The sequence below is a fragment of the Panthera leo genome, chromosome D4, assembly GCF_018350215.1.
Source record: "Panthera leo isolate Ple1 chromosome D4, P.leo_Ple1_pat1.1, whole genome shotgun sequence".
Taxonomy (NCBI): Eukaryota; Metazoa; Chordata; class Mammalia; order Carnivora; family Felidae; genus Panthera; species Panthera leo.
This window is the reverse complement of record NC_056691.1, coordinates 72,792,619-72,814,883: the sequence shown is the minus strand read 5'-3', so window position 1 is coordinate 72,814,883 and position 22,265 is coordinate 72,792,619. Positions and strand designations below refer to the sequence as shown.

At 41.8% G+C, this 22,265-nt stretch overlaps 1 protein-coding gene and 1 pseudogene across 2 annotated transcripts in view; one reads left to right on the top strand and one right to left on the bottom strand.

Moving 5' to 3' along the window:
* The window catches only part of SNX30 (sorting nexin family member 30), a 115,175-nt gene that overhangs the window by 21,179 nt on the left and 71,731 nt on the right, over window positions 1-22,265 (bottom strand). For both annotated transcript variants that reach the window (XM_042912009.1, XM_042912010.1), the window contains exons 4-6: window positions 14,194-14,352; window positions 9,956-10,151; window positions 8,296-8,495 (exon numbers count right to left, since the gene is read on the bottom strand). In XM_042912009.1, the coding sequence (XP_042767943.1) occupies window positions 8,296-8,495; window positions 9,956-10,151; window positions 14,194-14,352 (555 nt within the window). The remainder of the gene's footprint in view (window positions 1-8,295; window positions 8,496-9,955; window positions 10,152-14,193; window positions 14,353-22,265) is intronic.
* On the top strand, window positions 14,635-14,735 carry LOC122205717 (annotated as a pseudogene).

Genomic DNA, 22,265 nt, shown 5'->3' with positions numbered 1-22,265 from the left:
AGCTCCACCCCCAGAGCTCATGCTCAGTCGTCGGCTGGTGAGACTGTGGGCTCACAAACCTGTGGGAGGAGGAAGAGGTAGTGCAAAAACAGCTCCCAACGCAAAAGGTCGGCAGCTACCAAAAAGCCTCCTCAAGTCCGGAAGGTTTTTGAAGCTTCAAATAGAGGAACGTTAGGATGCAGGGTTGAGGAGGCAGATGAGAGCAGTGAGGACTGCTCAGCCACACGTAGAGAACTGCAGAGCAGAATGGTTCACACTGTGATATGCCAGGGGCTGGTGACCCAAAGAACACCCCCCCCAAGGGGGATTCATGTAGAATAATGAGTGTTCAGTAATAAGGAAAGATGCTCAAATGGGAATACAAATCAAATACCCAACACAGCCCTGTAGCTAGGTTTTGGGTGGCCCTCTCAGAGTATTTACCTGCAGGCAGGAACATGAGTCCGACCTTGGTCCTGGTAACATAATTTCTGATTAAATGATTGAACTTAGGCGGTCCCTTTTGACATGCTCTTTTGACACATTCATTCTATTGGAAATGGACCATCTGTGAGTTAAATTTTCTAGGCCATGTGGGTAATACTGAAACCACATATTTGCCCCTGGTTTTAAGAGATATTTGTTACAAAAGTTAACTTTTTTTGATTAAAAAAAAAAGGTATTTGTTACAGAAAATTTGGAATATAAAGAAAAACACAAAAGAAGGGGACATCTCATCTTCTGGGCACAACTGGTAACACAGTATGTCTTCACTCTCTAGTTTGTTCTCTTGAATGACTTCTTTGATGCTTCCCATTTCTGGGTTTTCTCTTCCTGGCACTCTTGTTATTCAGATGGTAGATACTGAGGTCTCTGGTCCTCTCGTTTTCAAACATATTTTTTGGTCTCAAATCCTCCATCTATCTTTTTGTTTCACTTTACAGGTGACTTCCTTCACTTCTAATTTTTTTTTTTTCCATTTCTATCATGGTTTTCATTTCCATGAGCTCTCTGCTCTCTAGATACTAAAAAATTCTCGTTTTATTGTTATGACATCTCTTTCTGAAGATATTAATGATTCTTTTTTCTTGGAAATGTTCTGTTCCCTTAATGATGTTTCACTCGGTAGTACTTTTTTTTCTTTGTTTTTACTTGGTATTCATTTTAGAACCTTCTCTTAAATATTCAGTGACCTTGTCTGCCCACTCATCCAATAGGGAAACACTAAAAACCTAACTGAAAGCTCTCTGCATGTTGAGGGCTTGTTGACAATTCTCTACAGGGACGCTGCTGGGTCATTTCATTGAGGAACCTTCTCCAATACCAGTATCTTCAAGTTTCTTCTCTTGGTCTGTTTAGACTTTCTAGAAAAGGCTCTTCTAATCCTTGAAGGGAAGATAGAAGGCTGAGAGCCAAGCACAGGAAGAAGACTAACGTGTCAACATTTGGTAATCTTTTACTTAACATCCTGATTTTAGGATTTTAGCCCCCATCCTCAACGGTGCCTGGGGTCCCTGTGTCCAGAGACCCTCTGTGTTACCCTCCAGAGAATATGCCTCCAGTTCTGGCAGAGTATAGAAGAGACAGTCACCCCTGTGTGAGGAAGGAGGTCAGAACTAGAAGCTCTAACTTCTTAAACAGATTCCTGGCTAATTTTTCTCTTCAGCTTTCTCTCCCCCAATCCCGGAGGTACTTACTTACTTAGCACTGCCAATTTTCGACCTTTTTTGAAGGATTCTATGATGTAAACCAGGTGGCCGCTTAGTTCCCACCCCCCCCCCACAGTCAGCTTCAAAGGCAGCTTTTTTGAGGCACTTGAGACCATTATCCCCTCTCAATTTGCTTTCCAGTCCCCATTGTACTGCTACTATTTCCTCCCCTGCTGCTTTTTATCTTTGCAGCCTTATACTTCAAACAAAACAAAAACACTCTAGTGTTAGCTTGGTGAGGTCTCATGAAAAAGAAGTTTATATATTTAGTCTGCCATCCCTGGGAATCTCAGATTTTTAATTTTCACATATTTTTCTAACTTTTTGAAACATGTGAGATCATGTGCATTTCTACATCTTGCTTCTTCACATTTTCAAGAAATCAGGCCCTCAATCTATAATTACTTTTGTTTAGGAAAAAGGACTCCCCCCCCCCAACTCAATTTTCTAGAAAATCTTCATCCTTGCTTTCTTTTTCTTTTCTTTTCTTTTTTTATTCAAGTTAGTTAACACACAGTGTGGTCTTAGCTTGAGGAGCAGAACCCAGTGATTCATCTCTTACATATGACACCCGTGCTCTTCTTAAAAAGTGCCCTCCATAATGTCCATCACCAGTGTAACCCATCCCCACACCCAAAAGCACTACGAGTGACCAAACGTAAAGCCTAATCACTTGACTCATTAGCTCCACCTTGTGGCTTGTAAGGAAAAAGGTAGGCAGACTGCAAAAAAACACAAATAACTGACATTGGAAAAAAGCTATCCTGGAACATTGTTGAAAGTATCTCCAACTCAAAGAAAAACTCTGTCTTTAAAACCAGACTTCTGCATCTACATCTCACAACTCTAATCATGATCACCAATGACCCCCATATTATTGAATACAATGGTCACTATTGATCATGATCCTTCTAAAAACTTTTCTCTTGGCTTCCTCTACTTTTTTTCTTCTACTACCCTACCAATCCTCTGAGTCTCCTTTTCCACTTGTTCCTCCTCATAATTAGGTACTGGGCCACTAAATATTGTCATGCCTCAGGGCCAGACCTAGACTATTCACATGGAGCTCATCTCACTAGATGGTCTACTCCCCTCCCATGGATTTAAACACCATCTATTCGCAAATGACTCCCAAATTTCTATTCTCACTCTGAATTAAATTCATAACCAATTGCCATGAAATCTCTACTTTAATGACTAATAGGCAGTTTTGCACTCAATATGGCCAAAACAACTTGATTCCCAACTGCCCAATCTGTTCTGCCCCGAACTTCCCCATCCCAATGAACAGTAACCACTGTCCACCCAGTCGCTAAAGCCAAAAACCTAGAGGTCATCACCAATCCTTCCTTTTCTTACTTCACATTAATATAGCAGCAAGTCTGGTTGGCCCTTCATTCAAAATCTACTCAAAGCCACCATTGTAGCCCAAGCTCTACCACCATGGTTATCTGCCACATGGCTCCCTGTGACGGTCTCCTGAATGTCTCCTTGCCTCCACTATCATTCCCTACAACCCATTCTCCACATGGTAGCACTAGCTGTCTGCTTAAAGTAAAAATTGTATCCTGTCATTCCCCCGCATAAATCCAAACGCCTTCCCTTTTGTTCCTAAGATTAAAATCCAGACTCTTGCCAACCATGGCCTTTAAGAAGACACTACTATGCATGTCCTGGCCCCTACCTACCTCTTTGACCTTGCCTCCTCCCACTTGCTCCCTTGCTCACTGGACTCCACTCACACCTGCCTTTCTGGTCTGCAAAGACCACCAAGGTCATTTCTGCTTTAGGACCTTTGTACCAGCTACTCCTTCTGCCTAAAATGGTCAATTCTCTGGTCCTTGCCCAGCTAACTCCTACGTGTTGATTCAAGTCCGCAACCAAGGCCACCTCCTCCATGTGTCTGTTCCTTACCATCCTCTTCTGACCCTCACCCTACCCTTGTCACTCAGCAAGACCTCTGAGATAAGCATGCTCTTTGAGTTGTAGATAAACCCATTTTTTAAAAATAACAAGATACGCGACATACAATCGTTATATAATTATTAATGCTCCAAACTGACATGTCAAATTCAATTAAACATTTTCTGACCACTTTTCTATGAATAAGGCAGTGGGAAAGAAGACGGTTCTACCCTAACCTTCTTAAAGCTTCTCCTACCCATGTCCTGGTCATAAGGATGCCAGTATTCAAAAGGCACTGCCCAAAATTTGGTAAGGACTCTAAGATGTTCTCTTCCAGTCTATCACTATCCTAATTATGTTTTACACACAGTCTATAGGATGTGAAATCCCATATAAGGGCTCACCTGCACATATCTTCAGGGTGTTTAACTTGAGTCTTGGACCTGAGGGTAACTTTGGTACGCCTCCCTCTTACACACTGTTCGCTCTCTCTCCTCAGCATCCTTGAAATACATGACTTCAACCATCTTTCTAGTACAAGCTGTCGTCATCGTTCGCTGAACATTGTTCATCTGTTCCACAGGGCCTGATAACAACCCCACCTTTTCTGTGCTTTCTTTCTACCTCCAAATGGAACAGAACATACCCAGCCACAAGTGCATTTAAAGAGAGATAATTTGAGAGTCAGCCTTGACAAGCTGGAACTGATCTGGTTTGCTTCTTGGCCAACAATAAAGACGCAGATACCAGGTGACTGTTCTTGAGAACTGTGGCCATGGAACAGAGTAAAGATTTATCAGTGGGGCTCTATTCCTTCATCTATAAGGTAAACAAGAGAGACAAGATGATCCCAGAGACCTTTTCAAACTCAGAGAGGAGCCTTGACCTTAGCCCCATTAGGAGAGCCTCAATGATCTCCAACATTTTCTTCATGTGGGAATCAGCTGACCCACATGTACTTCAAATTCCTAAGGCCCAGGCCCCTGACTCCAAATGATGAGGACGAATTCTCACTTTGATCCACTCAAGGCCATCATAGAGAAACAGACTGATGAAACATCAACACACCAAAACCTCCACACCAAAACCTCCCCGCCAAAACAAAACTGGAAGGACTTTCTCAGTCCTGAAAAACATCCAGCCAAACACATCACAGCCAGGCCTCCAGCAAGCTCTCTACTGCATGTTTAGTTTTCATGTTGAATAGCAAAGTCTATCCCACTTACCTCCAAAATCACAAAGTTAGGTTGGAAATGGAATCATATAACTCTCTCAGAGGAATAAAACTCAGCTAAGAGGGGTGTCTGGGTGGCTCAATCGGTTAAGCATCCAACTCTTGATTTGGGCTCAGGTGATGACCTCACGGTTTGTGAGTTCAGGCCGTGCATTGGACTCTGCACTGACAGCACAGAGCCTGCTCACGATTCTCTCTCTCCCTGTCTCCCTGCCCCTCCCCCATGCTTGCTGGCACTCTCTCTTTCAAAACTAAATACACTTAAAAAAAATCAAGCTAAGAATTCTTAAAGAGCAGCAATATCATGAGACAAAGGCAAGGGAGCCACTTAAGACACTTATTCCCTTCTCCCAATGTCCTTAGACTTGGCCACATGAACCTTGACAATCCTTAGGAATTTGAAATAGTTGAGTGTTGGTCTAGCCCTGCATGGAGAAAATGCTGGAGATCATGGACCCATGTAATCGTGGCATTGTCATCAAGTGACTCCTGTCTTACCCAGACCACTCTGCAGAGACCTTTTCCTGTTGGAAAAAAGGGAGCAGGTGACCTTGTCTCTTTATACCCGGGCTTAGCTCAGCTCACCGATGGGACAGAGCTAAGGTTTCAGAGACCTCCAGTCAACACTTCCTCCTTCCTCTGCCCTTCCCAAAAAACACTGTATACACTCCCATTCTCCCAGCCTGAGTAACCTGATTATATGTTTTCAGGCTCAGTGAATAAGAAACTCAATACATATGCCTCATACACGGGGTGAAGAAAGAGAGCAAACAAACAAGTGTTTCTTTGATGTAGAACTTCAGTTACTCACATAAGCTTGTATCTCACTATATAATTATATTCTAATAAAGACGCCAGATAAACCTGTACTAAATGACAAATGTGAAATCCTACTTCAAGTACAAATATATATTAAGTACTAACATACTTGCCAAGTGCAAGAACAAAGTAATTTGTATTGTAATATCCCAGGACTGTATGCATCAGATTTTCAGTCGAGCAAGGTTAAGGGAGGATTTTTGATGGAGGATGTGTCTATATAAAAGACAAATTCAAAGATACCCCAAGGATTGTAAAATTTTATTTTTGTTTACAAAAACAGATACTATTAACTTTACAAGTAAAGCAAAATATTCTGGCTCATTTTAAGCAAGTCAGGATGTCTTTTTTTTTTTTTTTTTTTTTTGTGAGATATAATTGACATATAACATCATATAAGTTCCAGGTGTCCAGCATAATGATTGGATATTTGTATATATTGTGAATGTTCCCCACATAAGACTAGTTAATATCCATCACCACAGATGGCTCTAAATTTGTCTTTGATAAGAACTTTAAGATCCACTCTCCTGGCAACTTTCAAATACACAATACCGTATTATTAACGACGGTCACCATGCTGTGCATGACATCCCATGACTTATTTATTACTTATAACTGGAAGTTATAATGAAAGTTAGAATTAAATATGCAATGTGAGGGTCTCAGTAGAAAAAATGCAATAGAGAAAAATGTGTAGGAAATTCGTGGAGTCAAGAGCCGTGGTTTTCAGCCTCAGTTCCGATAATTACCAACAAAACTGCTTCAGGCTAATGATCTCACGTGTGAGTTTTATCCTTATCATCACCATACCTACCGTCATTTCCACCTTACTGATAAGAAAATTCATATCATTTCCCTGCCCACTGTGAAAGCCAGACCCAATCTTGTCTTTTTAATTAAAGTGTTTGTTTCATTAGCAGTTTTATAGAGAGTATACAAGAGACAGTGAGTCATTCTAGCAGGAACGGTTTCCATTGTCCACAACGTAACATGTATCAAGAGCCTTAAAAGGTTCAGACCTGATGAAACAAAATGGAATGTGGGTAATGGGTATATGGGAGTCTGTCATACTATTCTCTTTGCTTCTATATATGTGCTTGAAATTTTCCATAATAAGGGTTTTTTTAAAAAATTTTTTAAACTATTTGATTCATTACCTTTTACTCCTCTTCTTAAGGTATAGAATACTTTCATATTACCATGATCTTTCTGGGTTTCCATTTTTACAACCCAAAGTTGCCTGATGAGTTTCTCTCAAGAGATTCTTGTCAATCCTCTCTTAAAGGGGTGTCCTAGATCTGTCCCAAAGACAGATCAATAAACCAGAGGTCTCCATTGGGAAGGAGGTAGGAGGCTACTTGGGATGTTCAACACAGAGCCAGCCACATGTCCTTTTCTGTTGGTCAGGAAGCCTGACACTTTTGTCTAACTGATGCCACACTGTAAGAGTCCCTGTAACTATGCTCTCAAACTGGTTTAAGTGCAGGCTGGAGTAGTTACTAGGGTAGGCATTAAAGCATCTGACCCCATCCTTATTTTGCATGGAGAATTTGAGGTTGGAAATCATTTGTCCTCACAGCTCCTCTGTCTTTTCTCATCCCTTGCTGTTAGATCAAAGCCATTCTGATTCTTATTCCATTTGTACATCATCCACCTCTCCCTTTTTCTTTAAAATCTTCTAAAATCTTATAACTTTCATTCTAAAATTTTGTAGTGATATGCTGTGGGTTGGCTCATTTTTCATTTCTTTTGCTGGGCAATCAGCATGCCCCTTTTTTTAAAAAATTTTTTTTTTTACATTTATTTATTTTTGAGAGACAGAGAGAGACAGAACACAAGTGGGGGATGGGCAGAGAGAGAAGGAGAAACAGAATCTGAAGCAGGCTCCAGGCTCTGAGCTGTCAGCACAGAGCCCGACGCAGGGCTCAAACTCACAACCGCAAGATCATGACCTGAGCTAAAGTCAGATGCTCAACCGACTGAGCCACCCAGGTGCCCCCCTGCCTTTTTTTTTTTTTTTTTTTTTTTTTTTTTTTACAGCATGCCCTTTTAATCTGAAAACTCACATCCTTCAGCTTTGGAAGATCTTCTTGTATTATTTATTTCATAATTCCCTTCCATCAGCCTTCTCTGTTCTCCCAGTTAGGATTTCTTCTCAGATAAATGTTGAACCTCTGAGATTAATCCTCTATGTCTCTTACTCTTTCACATTTTCAGTATTTTCACATTTTTGTTCTACTTTCCAACTACTTGGTTTCCTTATTTTACTTTCCAAGATTTCCTCAACCTCATTTTTCGACTTTACTCCTCAATTTCATCTCAGCAAGTCAGATTTTAGTTTCCAAGAGCTCTAATTATCCAATTATTCTTTTTCCATAGCATCCTGTTCTTGTTTAGTACATGTTATACCTCCACGAACTCTCAGAGAACATTAAGAGTTTCTTCCACACTCTTTTCCTTCATTTAATTCACATCCTTGTTTCGCCACGAGTTCTATTTATATGCCTATGAGGTCAGTCCATATGTGTGATCCTACCCACCCATGAAGAAGGAAAACTACACTACGTGTGAATAGGCAATAGTTACTTTTTGAAAATGACTAAAACAAGGAACTTACTTAAGTGCACGAGAAGTGAGCATGCTTACCTTCATAGAGTCAGAGTATAAAATATATTCCCTGAGCACAGGTAGAAAGTCTTCTGTCATGTCATCCGTTAGCTCTTCCAAGGCTGTCGAGCAGTTGCCAATGCAAGCTGAGACGCCCTCCAGGGGCTCAGCTAGCTCCCCTTCTAATGCACTCCACGTGGAGTACACAGGCCCGTATTCTCTCAGCTCTACAAGGTACTCTGAAGGGGAAAAAGAAACTAATTAAGACTTGGCTGGTAATTAAGACAATCACTGGTATCACTGGTATTACTGACTCAGTAACAAGAACTCCCTATAGTCAGATGTATTTCCTTGGCCATTCACTGACCTGAATGTGCTCTCCTTTAAACACAACATTGTTTATAATTTTTTTAATCTCTAAATACCCATCTTATAGTTAATATCATAACATCACCTGACTTTACCCCATAATGGGAATGCCATGACTCTGGATAATGGGGACCACAGTGCTTTCTGGGGGAAGTGGTAGGAGCTACATCCACCAACTATCTTCAAAAATAACCACTCACCTACTCATAGAGTGAAGACGGATTTTTAGCAGCAATGGGGACAGAGTTTCACATAGGTTTAGGGGGATGTTTTTAAAGGAAAGAAAAACCAGTCACAATGGAAAAATAATGGGATTTTAGGAAGTATTTTGATATGGATGTGGTCTTACGTAGGCAGAATTACTCTCACTCAGAGGTAACCCCAACACCTTGGTCCCATCAGAATTTATTCCACATGCTCCTTAGAGGTGGATGGTACCAAAAGCTATCTCTAGCACCTGCAGGCCATAATACCATCAGTGGGTAGAGGATAATGAAAATACAGGGAACAAGGGCAAATGTCAATTTATTTACTCTCAGAAAGAAAATCTAGCCCATCATTTGTCACCAGGATTCTTGCCTTTAAAGCAAAATGTTGTTGTCATTTTTTAGTAACCAGTGGATGGCTGCTGCTGGAGAATTCTTTTCAATATGTGTCAGATCTTGGGCCAGCATGATTGTCAACACTGGTCTGATCTCTCTGGTCTCCACATGTGTGAGAAGACAAAAGGTCCTAACATTCTGGGATACAGAGAAGCAGGTGACCACAAGAGGGCTGGGGAGAAAGTGGTGGTAACAACTTGGTAGGTTAAAGAAAGGTCTGACAAGTCCCCAGGTCAGGAAAAGTGGGTCTGAAATGAAGCAGGGGTAGGGCAGATGAGTCAATTTCAAGTTGAAGGCTCATGAGGATCATAACTTTGGCAAACACAGGTCTCGAGGCTGTCCTTTTGAACCATCTTTCTGGCAGAAAAGGTACCAAAGTTTTGCTTTTTAAATTATCATTCCTATGAATGAAGGGAAGTTGAGTCAATGTCTCCACTTTTAAAGCTAAAGTTGAGAGAGAAAGAGAGTCATGGAAAAGCCTGGAAGCTCAGAAGTGGCTGTTTGCCACGAAAGCAAACACAAGGCTGAAGAGCAGGGCAAAGGATGGAGCGCAAAATTATAGTCTGGTCACAACGACCTCCTCTGCTCCCTGTATTTATTTATTAGTTTTAGAAGTGAAGCACGGCCTCGTTCTGTCGTGCCAGTATTTCTGCAGTTTGATTCTGCTGAGCACACATGAATGCGCACACGCACCCTGGGCACGACCAAGATCTCGACAAAGGGCTCACCTATTTCTTCTTTGATGATCCGCTGGGCTATTCGATCAATGGTTCCCAGTTTGAGTGCAAAGGTATCTAAGTAGTCGCCTATGGCTGCAAACTCCAGAGGTCGACTCCTCAGCTTGTAGCCTCCGGTGACGTGCTTGACGGACTCGCCCACTCTAGACAGCAATGCCATCCCCTGCCTCTTGTAGGCGTTCAGGTCCTAAGGGTGACACGTTAACAGACAAACTCAGTCAGTCCCACAGCCAGGATTCGGTGAACCAACTCCTTTGGGTGGTTTCTTCTTGGACGTGGAAGACTCCGGAAACAAGGACCGAGTTAGAGGACTGACCACGTACATAGCAGTACTCCTCCCCTTGCCATTGGAAACACCAAGCACACAGGTGTGTGCTTTCAGCAGAGCACCTGAGCATGCTGTCCTTCAAACTCAACACTGTTTCTAACACGATTCTTTTAACGTCCCTGACAGAGGAAGATGAAGACGAAGAAGACAACGAATTCAAAGATGAAGAAGAAGAAGTCTCTTTCTCCCATACAAAATATCCTAAGTCATCTTTAGGAACAAAATTCTAGAGCTGAAATTCATTCCATTCATTTATTTATATCTCAATCAAAGCCATATAAAGAAAGGAGGGAGGAGAGGGTGAGCGCAGGAAACAGCGACAGAAAAAGCAGTGCAAGAAAATCCAAGCCAAGGATAGATGTTGTAAACAACAAAACATTTTAGGGCAAAACGGGAAATACATTGAGCTACATAATCTACTGTATCTAAATTTAAAGAGCATATTAATCTATCAGGTCAAATAAACTTCCTATCATCAAACTCCAAGAGGAATCTGTAGCATCTCCAGATTGTTCTATGTCATGCCTTCAAAAATGGTTTCATGGGGCACCTAATGGCTCACTCGGTTGAGCATCCAACTCTTGGTTTTGGCTTAGGTCATGATCCCAGGGTCATGGGATCAAGCCCTGAGTCTGGCTCCATGATGAGCATGGAGCCTGTTTAAGATTCATTCTCTCTCTCTCTCTCCCTCTCCCTCTCCCTCTCTCTCTCCCTCCCCCCTTGCTCTCTCTTCCCACTCTAGCCCTCCCTCACTTGTGTGTGTAGGTGCTCTCTCTCTAAAAAAAATTTTTAATGGTTTTACAGAAGATCAGATGTCTGTTCCTTATATCCACCCTCAATACAAACAGAAAAGTAATTCCCAGTCCTAGTAGGGCATGTCTACAGGGAGATAAGGGAACATAGCACAAGGCCATTGCTTTCTGGTCACCTCGTCTGATTTAGGGATAGAGCAGAGAACAGGGAATAGCGGTTAACACAGCTGTCCTCCCATGTGACAACACACAATCACACACAATCACAGATTCCGATCTTCATAAGTGTCTGAAGTATAGTCTGCTCCTTCTTCTTTATGCAGCCAAAGCCTTCACTTTTGCTCTTGATCCCACTCTTTCCTAGCTAGACTTCGCCCACAAGCAAGGCTCCCGCCCCATCGGCCACTCCCTCTCCTGTCTGTATCTTCAACTTCTAATCCTTGAGTCTGTAAAATACGCCAGGGCTCACCCATCTTCAAAAAGGCAGCAATTTCCTCCTCCACACACCCCCGTCCAGTCTCTCCTCTTCCTTTTGAAGTCAGGCTACCTGGGAGAATGTTCTTCTAAAGATTCCATCTCCCCTTCCAACCTCAGATACTCTAGACGAAACACATCCCTGCAGACACCAGGTTTTCACAAGATTGTAACTGAAGCCTGGCAGTTCTTGGCATTGCTTCTACAATATTTTTTGGAGTGGGGCTAGATCCAAAAGGGCTCGGTGGACTGCGGAAGCTCTATTTCAAGTAGAGGCTTAAAAGAGAACCCCCAGTTAACCAAGTCAATTCATATACAGAATGAAGCTATTTAGTAGCACCTGACTGCTGCACGCATTCTGCCAAAGATGAAAAACACTTATTCGAACACGCTTGATACTGAGCATCTCCCCTACCCTCTCCGAGCATTACTGGCTTCTTTGTAATGACGCTTCCGGTTTGCGACAAGATCGGGTCATCCCAAGAAAGAGGAATACCTCTTCCTTCGCTGTGACAGAACATGTAAAGGGTTTGCCTAAGAACAAGACCAAGGGAGGAGGGCACTTGTTGGGATGAGCACTGGGTGTTGTAGGTAAGCGATGAGTCACGAGAATCTACCCCCAAAAGCAAGAGCACGCTGTATACAACGCATGTTAGCTAACTTGACAATAAATTATTAAAAAAAAACCCAAAAAACAAAAAAACAAGACAAAGGTTTTCAAGGTGTGTTAAAAGGTGGAGACAAGAGAGGGGGAGGTGGGGAGTCATTGTAGTTTGATGTCACACAGTGCAGTACACTTTCAGGCTCACAAGATGAATAGTCGTGTGTGTGAATATACTTAACGCCACTGAAGTGTGCATTTTTTAAAATGGTTAGGGTGGTAAATTTTAGATGTATTTTACCACAATCAAAAAGAAAGAAAAGAAAAGATGGGGGTATTTGGTACATTTAATTCAGCAGGTAGAACTGAATGAGGGCTAGAATTGGTTGTTTTAGAGCCAATGCTCTGCATTCGCTCGCGTGAAGTTGGATTTTGATTAAGACGCTGAAGGACTTTTTTTTTTTTTTTACATCACCTTTCATACTGAATACCATCCACCACACGCAAATCTTTCCGCTTTATTTTTCACATAGATTCCTAATGACCCACGGTCCGTGCATTCTCTCCCATTGTCTCTCTGTTCAGTAAAGATGACCAAGACTGAGGCCTGCCTGAACAACGACCTGATACGTGGGGGAGGCACTGAGCTGCATGTGTGGAGAACAGGATGGATTGCACTCTGCATATGAGCTGAAAGAACTATATTCGAGGAGCTGTTCACCAGGAAATACTTATTTCGAAACAGAACATGGGTTTGACATGGGCGGTGGGGGACAGGCCTCTGGGAAAAAAGAGAAGATGAATGGGAATGTCATCAATGAGGCGAAAAAATGTCAACTGAGGTTTAAAAAACAAATACTAAAGGACTTTGTCATGTGGTTTCCATTGTCTGGAGAACGGCACCCTCTCTAAAATCTTTAAAATTGACTGATGTTACCTGTAAATATTTCTCAATTTTGCCATTTTGAGAAAGAAAACTGGGAATCCCGGAGCCTCGACACCCTTGCCAACATGAAACAAACTACCTGTGACCTGAGTTTGGGAATATGATTCACGAAAGTAAACAGATGGGGCCGCGAGGAGCTGGCATGAGAGTGTGAGCCTGAGATCCCATTTCTGTAGACATTGAGGGCAGAGTGTGTCAGACTTCCTGCCAGTTCTGCCAACCAGAAGTGCACAGAGAAGCCAGTGAATGACCAACCTGGGTGTGAACACACAGAATCCGGCAACTATGTGGGACCCAAATGTTTCTCTGGCAAATGCTTGGAAAATGCCCACCCAATAGGAATTTGGCTGCGGGCAAGCAACACTGAACTAGTCTTTGTCAGGCAGTCTGATTTAGAGCGGAAGTTCGGCCTCTGGGGCCTTAAAGACCTAATTTTAAATCCCAAGTGATGCCACTTGAATATGTACCAATTCCCTGAACTTCAGTTTCCTTATCAGTAGAATGAGATGTTGAGTAACCTCTCACAGGGTTCCTGTGAAGAACATCTTTATCAAACACTCATTAGATGTTCTTTCCCTCAGGGCCCACTTGTTGGTCAGAATGGCCTCACCTATTGAAATCCCAAGAAGAATTCAAGGAAACACTTATCTTTGTTTAGGCAAGTGAAAACACTTCCTCTCTGCTGCAGTGGGGGTGTTTCTCCTGAATTCTAACATGGAAACCAGGATGATGCAAATGGACACCAAAAAAATAGAGGAATTTGATGACATCCACTATAGTGGCCCATTCCCAAAGGTGGTTTGTGAGAGAGCAAAGCAGCTTTTAAGAAAGAGCCCAAAGAGGGGCACCTAGGAGACTCAGTCAGTTACGCATCTGACTCTTGACTTCGGCTCAGGTCATGATCTCATGGTTCTGGAGATCAAGCCCGGTATCGGGCTCTGTGCTGATGGTGTGAGGCCTACTTGGGATTCTCTCTCTCCTTCTCCCCCGCCCCACCCCCTCTTCTGCATGCTCTCTCTCTCTCTCTCTCTCTCTCTCTCTCTCAAAATAAATAAACTCAAGAAAAAAAAAAAAAAGAGCCCGAAGAATGCTAATTTGGGGGAGGAATATGAAAAATTCTGTTCTTACCTTAGCAGTAAGGAAAACATTAAAGTGTTCATTGAAAGAGAGCACAGGATGATCTGTAATTCTTTTTAGGAATTTATCCAAAGCTTTTCTTCTGGTCTCCACAAACTCTTCTGAAAAACGATCTACAACACCCTTCACCACAAACTTCTCAGGAAGCGGCTATGAAGACAGGAAGAAAAATATTCAGAGTAATTGATAAGACCGTGGAAAGAAAAACCACAGGCTAGCAAATAATTCTTGGGACTCATTTGTCCAAGAACATATTCCTTATTCAGTTGGCTCTTTAGGTAGGCATCAATAGAAACATTTCTGAAACACAGAGATGGAGTAAATCACAACTATCCTTCTCAGTTTTAGAACTCAAGAAGTAAGATGCTAGAGAATAGTCCTTGGAATACAGCAAACAGTCAGTCAATATTTATCCAGTAAATCCAGTCATGCTTGCTTCAGCAGCACATACCCTAAAATTGGAACAATACAGAGGTTAGCATGGCCTTTGCACTAGGATGACAGTAAATCCGATAGTATGGCTATCTACACATTGCTTAACACACAGGGGGTACGACGAGAGAGTCAGGGCCGGAAAGATGGTCTAAGGAGAGAAGGCAGACAATATCAATCACACAAAAATTTATTTAAATATATTTAAATATATTATTTTAATTAAATATATTTCGATTCTATTCCCAGTTCAAGGGGTAAAAGAACTTGATGAATGTGAAATAAGTACATTAGGCAAACCCTTGTAGCTAAAATATACCTTTTTTAAGCCAATCTTTTGTGTAGGTGTATGCTTGAAAGTTCTTCTTTTTTTTAATATATGAAATTTATTGTCAAATTGGTTTCCATATAACACCCAGTGCTCATCCCAAAAGGTGCCCTCTTCAATACCCATCACCTCCCCTCCCCTCCCTCCCACCCCCCATCAACCCTCAGTCTGTTCTCAGTTTTTAAGAGTGTCTTATGCTTTGGCTCTCTCCCACTCGAAGCGCTTTTTTTTTTTCCTTCCCCTCTCCCATGGGTTTCTGTTAAGTTTTTCAGGATCCACATAAGAGTGAAAACATGGTATCTGTCTTTCTCTGTATGGCTTATGTCACTTAGCATCACACTCTCCAGTTCCATCCACGTTGCTACAAAGGGCCATATTTCATTCTTTTTCATTGCCACGTAGTACTCCATTGTGTATATAAACCATAATTTCTTTATCCATTCATCAGTTGATGGACATTTAGGCTCTTTCCATAATTTGGCTATTGTTGAGAGTGCTGCTATAAGCATTGGGGTACAAGTGCCCCTATGCATCAGTACTCCTGTATCCCTTGGGTAAATTCCTAGCAGTGCTATTGCTGGGTCATAGGGTAGGTCTATTTTTAATTTTTTGAGGAACCTCCACACTGTTTTCCAGAGTGGCTGGACCTGAATGTGAGACAGGAAACCATCAAAACCCTAGAGGACAAAGCAGGAAAAGACCTCTCTGACCTCAGCTGCAGCAATTTCTTACTTGACACATCCCCAAAGGCAAGGGAATTAAAAGCAAAAATGAACTACTGGGACCTCATGAAGATAAAAAGCTCCTGCACAGCAAAGAAAGGTCTTAAAAATGTAATTTCCTGGGGTGCCTGGGTAGCTCAGTTGGTTAAGCGGCTGACTTTGGCTCAGGTAATGATCTCACAGTTTGTGTGTTTGAGCCCTGAGTTGGGCTCTGTGCTAACAGCTCAGAGCCTGGAGCCTGCTTCGGATTCTGTCTGTCTGTCTCTCTCTCTCTCTGCCCCTCCCCCACTCATGCTCTGTCTCTTTCTCTGTCTCTCAAAAAATAAATAAATGTTAAAATTTTTTTTTAATGTAATTTCCGTTGCTCTTACCCCAACAAATTTCTCTGTAATATTTACTTTGAGCCAATATTGTGGGCAATTTAAACCTACCTGGCTACTGAGGGATCTTTGAGCTTTGACCTATTCCCATAGTAGCTTGATTAAATGCTTGATTAAAGGCCTTTCTCGTTACTGCACTCACAGGGAGACTGCATGTCTGCTAGTGTGCAATATGAAAATGTTTGGGGTATGAAATATTAAAAGAACGTTTGCATTAAAAATTGGGCAAAAGATTGGTAGACATTTTTTTCAAAGAAGACCTACAAATGGCCAACAAGCACTTGAAAAGATACTCACATCATTATTCATTAGGGAAATACAAATCAAAACCACAGTGAGATACCATTTCACACCCATGAGAATGGTCATAATAAGGGAGGGAAGGAAGGAAAAACAGCAAAACAAAGAAAAAAACAATGTTGGTGAGCATTTGGAAAAACCGGAACAAGCATTTACGTCCGCAACCCCCTTCAGCCCCATATTCTGACCATATAGAGTTTTTTTTTTTCTTTTGAATTATAAACCCTCAGGGCACCTGGGTGGCTCAGTCAGTTAAGCATCTGACTCTTGATCTCGGCTCAGGTCATGATCTTACGGTTTGTGAGTTGGAGCCCCATGTCAGGCTCTGCATTGACAATTTGGAGCCTGCTTGGGATTCTCTCTCTCCCTCTCTCTTTCTGTCTCTCTCTCTCAAAACAAATAAATGAACTTTAAAAATAAAGAAACCCTCAAGTTCACGCACATACACACAAAAACAGACACAGGACTTCACCGACCCCAAGAAGCGGAATCCTAAGGTGTTTGGAGTGGGGAAATCAAGAAGCAATCCAGATTTAGAACCCTTTCAAAGACTTAGAAACTGGCAACATCAACACCCCTAGAATGCAGCACTTGAGATATGAGGGGATCCAAAACCCTCAACTTGAAAGGGCTTTGGAAAGGCCCTTTAGGGTATGATTTAACTCCTAAATAAACACTGTGGTTCCATGCCTCCTGGGTTCATATCCCACCTCTGCCAAGCTTTCTGACTTCGGTCAAGTTCTGTCATCTCTTGGTACCTCAGTTTCTTTGTTTAAAAAAATTAAAAAAAAAAAAAAAAAGCTAGCAATAGTGCCAGCCTCTTGGTGTTGTTATGAGGATTAAATTAGCTACTAGGCTGAAAGTGCTTTAAACAATTCCTGTCACAGAGTGAACACCAATAACAGTGGCGGGGGGGGGGGGGTGGCACGGGGGTTCTTTGTTGTCAGAGTGGCAGAAGCTTCAGGAAGTACTGATCTTCAGAGGCAGCCATGTTCAGTGAAATCTTGAGATGGTGGGAGTACGATGCAGAGAAGAGGCTATGAACTGAGGGGCTTCTTTTAACTAGATCAGGAGTTCTAGAGAGCACAGTGGAAAGGTTGGAAATGGAAGAAAGAGAGGGGAGTCAGGTCAAGAATAAAATTACAAAGCCACATGGAGATAAGATGTCCAAGTAGGACACCCAGTGGAGCTCATGCCTGGGGAGAATATTAGAAACGCAGGACAGGGTCAGATATATAGACCATCCAGCCCAGTGTTCTGGCCCAGGCAAAAGCACAGGAGAATCTGTCTTAATAGGGTATGGTTGTTCTTTAGGATAACTTCCTTATTTTGATCAGTTCTTCCCCCATTCCCTTAGATAGCCATTGTCCTTAAACCCTACACTCAACCCCCAACCTTTAACACTAAGCGGATTACCATGTCTCTGAAGTAGGAACCAGGTATAAGGGCATCACATAAACATTCCCTAACCATGTTGCTTCCTCCACAGATAGACATCTCACGTCCATTTCTCAGGTCCCTGTGGACAACATACCTCCCCAACTCACCACAAAGCTAACTATTCCATCTGTGTCTCTAACCTGTTACTTCACAATCATGCGTATGTTGCCATCAATTAATTATATCTTCTCTTTCCTGTATCTTCAACATTTCCTCCTCGGCTGGCTCTGTTCCCGAGTCTACAAAAATATGGCTCGTTCTCTTCCTACCCAAAAATAATAAACCCAACTACCCCTTGACCTTACATCTTCTCCACCCTCCTTCAGGGCTCATTCAACCTTTTTGAAAGAATTATTTCTCTCTTTTTTTTTTAATTTGAGAGAGAGACAGAAAGAGTGCACGAGCAGGGGAGAGGGGCAGAGGGAGAGAGAGAGAATCTTAAGCAGGCTCCATGTTCAGCATGGAGCCTGAGGCGGGGCTCGAACCCATGAACAATAAGATCATGACCTGAGTAGGGGAGCCTGGGTAGCTCAGTTGGCTGAGCTTCCGACTTCGGCTCAGGTCCTGATCTCACGGTCTGTGAGTTCAAGCCCCGCGTCGGGCTCTGTGCTGACAGCTCAGAGCCTGGAACCTGCTTCAGATTCTGTGTCTCCCTCTCTCTCTGACCCTCCCCCATTCATGCTCTGTCTCTCTCTGTCTCAAAAATAAATAAACATTAAAAAAAATTAAAAAAAAAAAAGATCATGACCTGAGTAGAAATCAAGAGTCAGATGCTCAACCAACTGAGGCACTCAGGTGTCCCTAATCATTTATCTTAATTTCCACTCCTTCCATTGATTTCTCAACCCACAACCTTCCTCCACCCAAAATAAAGCTGTCTTTGGTTCTGCCTTCAATGCTACATTTCTCTGCCTTATCCCCATCCAATGCTGACTCCTTTTTTTTTTATGTTTATTTATTTTGAGAGAGAAAAAGTGTGCTTGTGTGGGCCAGAGAGAGAGGGAGAAAGAGAATCCCAAGCAGGTTCCGCACTTTCAGCACAGAACCCAACATGGGGCTCAATCTCATGAACTGTGAGATCATGACCTGAGCCAAAATCAGGAGTTGAACACTTAACCGACTGAGCCACCCAGGTACCCCCAGAGACTGCTCTTTTAAAGATGATTGATGACTTTCTAATTATCAAATCCAGTGGATATTTTTCTGTTAGTATTTCATGAATCCTGTTGAACACATTCTGGTTTGCTTATGCTGAATAGGACTTGGGAGGAAAGCCTAATGGCCAAGTGGCTAGGTGTGCCTCATTTAACATAACAGATAATCTGAAATAGTTATTCATTCTTCAGATTTAGTACATTGAACTTTATGTTTAATGAATCAGGGAAGTGTGCTATTTAAAGGAACCCTGCAGTGAATCCTTCTGCAAACAGAAATTTCCTTCTAACCATTATTATTCCCAAATGTACAGGGCTTCAGAAATTTGTTTCTTCCTATTTCAAGCCTTAAAGGGCACATGCCTACAATCAGCCTCACCTTCTACCTTCTGACTTGTTTGTGCAGAGGAATCTGGGTTGCTGATGGAATCAGGCACATCTATAGATTGTAATTGAGCAAGTGAGGAGCTCAACAAAGCTCCAAGCACGTGGTAGATGTCGTCTGCATGCCAGCTCTTTTTATTACCTTCTAAACATTGAGAACAGAAGGCAAAGGGGAAGTGGACCAAAGGGTGGAACTTCCATGTATCTTTTAGGCCAAAATGTTTTTTAAAAACCCTCTGGGATATGTATACCATTTCACATCCACTAGGATGGCTATAAAAGGGGGGTAAAAAAAAAAGAGGAAAAAACAGGAAGCAAGTGTGTGGAGAAATTGGAACCCTCATACATGGTTGGTGAGAATGTAAAATGGCGCGGCCTCTGTGGGAAACAGCTTGGCGGCTCCTCAAAAAATTAAACGTAAAACTAGTATATGATCCAGAATTCTATTCCTTGGTATGCAGCCCAAATAACTGAAAGCAAGTGTTCAAACAAAACCTTGTACAATCAATGTTCAAGGAGCATGATTCAAAATAGTTGGGTTGGGGAAAAGGGGAATGAGAAGTGACTGCTTAGTGGGTACGGGATTCTTCTGGAGGTGGTGAAGATATTCTGGAATTAGATAGCGGTGGTGATTATAACACACTTTGAATACACTAACAGCCACTGAGTTCCACACTTTAAAATGGTGACTTTTGGGGCACCTGAGTGACTCAGTCGGTTAAATGTCCAACTCCTGATTTCAGCTCAGGTCATGATCCCAGGGTCACAGGATAGTGCCCGCCTTGGGCTCCACACTGAGCATGGAGTCTGCTTGGGATTCTCTCTCTCTCTCTCTCTCTCTCTCTCTCTCTGCCCCTCTCCCCTGTTCATGTGTGCTTTCTAAAAATTAAAACAAATAATAAATAAATAAAAATAAATAAAATAGTGAATTTTAGAGGCACCCGGGTGGCTTAGTCGGTTAAGTGTCCAACTCTTGTTCTTGGCTCATGTCCTGATCTTGGGGTTGTAACTTCAAGCCTGCATTGGATTCTGTGTTGGGTGTGGGACCTACTTTTAAAAAAACAAACAAGTGGTGCCTGGGTGCCTCAGTCAATTAAGCGTCTGACTTTGGCTCAGGTCATGGTCTCGCAGTTCTTGCGTTCGAGCCCCGCATCGGGCTCTGCGCTGGTGGTGTGGAGCCTGCTTGGGATTCTCTCTCCCTCTCTCTCTGCCCTTTCCCCATCTGTGCTCTCTCTCAAAATAAATAAATAAACTTTAAAGAAAAAAGGGTTTAAAAAACAAACAAAATGGTGAATTTTATGTTATATGAATTTTACCTCAATTTTTAAAATAAGCTGGGGTGATGGAAGCAGATGTCAGAGAGCAGAGAAGAGGCTGTGCTGCTGGCTTTGAAGGTGGGGGAAGGGGCCATGAGCCAAGGGATGTAGGAAGCCTCTGGAAGCCGGAAAGGGCGAGGCACAAACTCCTCCCTGGGGCTTCTAGAGGAAATGCAGCCCTGCCACCTTGATATTAATCTACTGAGACCAGTTTTGGACTTTTGACCTCCAGAACTATAAAGTAATACATTTTTGTTGTTTAAATCACTTAAAAAAACAAAAACAAAAACAAAAAACTCAGCTGGCGCGCGCGAGGGGGAGTAAGAATAGAGATGAAATAAGATGGGCCGTTGGGGATAAATGCCGAAACTGGGTGTGAGTACATGAGGGTTCATTGCACTGAATCACTCTGCTTTCGTATATTTAACATTTTCCATAAGGAAGACGTTTTTTAAAAACTACACATGCCCATACATGTTGAACCTACAAAAAATCCTATTTGCAAAGCATTACAATAACCCATTAAATATTTCAAGGTATAATCTTATAAAACATTTACATTTTTATAGCACTTGATACTTTGGTAGAGCACTTTCACGTGTATTATGTTTCATAATAATTCATAAGACAGTATCTTATAATCTGTGAAACAAAAGCATGCTTCTTGTAGATTGTCATGGAAAGCTACTATTTTGGAGTGCGAAATCTGGACAAAGATTTCAATTGCTCAATCTTGAAACGGTCCAACTTCCCCTTGTCAGCATTTAAATTGCTTCTTCGTCAAATATTAATTTGCAATGAATGGCACATTTCAATTCAACAAATACTTAGCAGTACACCCACTACATGACAGAAAACTAATTTTCCTACCCTTATCAAACAAACAGAAAACACTGCTCCTAAGAAAAAAATAACAAACAAATAAAAGAGCATCAAGATAAGAAACTTTATCCCCATAGAGAACCACCATCAAGCTTGGTTTAATTCAAAGTACTTGAAACTTCAACCAATGTTCAACTACTTATTAGCTTAACCTACTAAGTAAGCGAAAAGTATGTATATGCTTTTTTAACAGTACAAAAAAGAGGAACCAACTAGAAAATGAAGTTAGAGTTTTTACTGATCATTTCACATTAAGAAAAACAGTTGCTGCATGACAAATTTCTTCTTAATAATTCCTACCAGTTTACCGCTACCAAACTGGGTATATAATTAATACAAATGCATCCTTCCAGCAAAGCTTCCTTCACAAAAATTGAAGCAAACGTTAAATTTCCCAGTACAATGAAACACTAAAGAGTTTAATAAATGCTTGTGCTTCGTCTCCAAAATCTATCCGCACCCATCAAATCATGAGATCTATCTGTTGTCATAACTGGTTGTGCCCCCAGCAAAAGAAGTATTAAAACCAACTTCTGAGCCAAAAAATAAACTAGGAAACAAGAACCATGTTACAATGAAGACGTTCCTGTGCCTCCGACTATAAAGATAATACAGTGAGTTGTCACTACTAGATGACAGACACATCCAGCACTCTTCTGGGTGTAAGGTGACCTTTTAAGAACATGTGAGCATTTCTGCTTTTCAAGTTGCAGAGCAATAAAGCA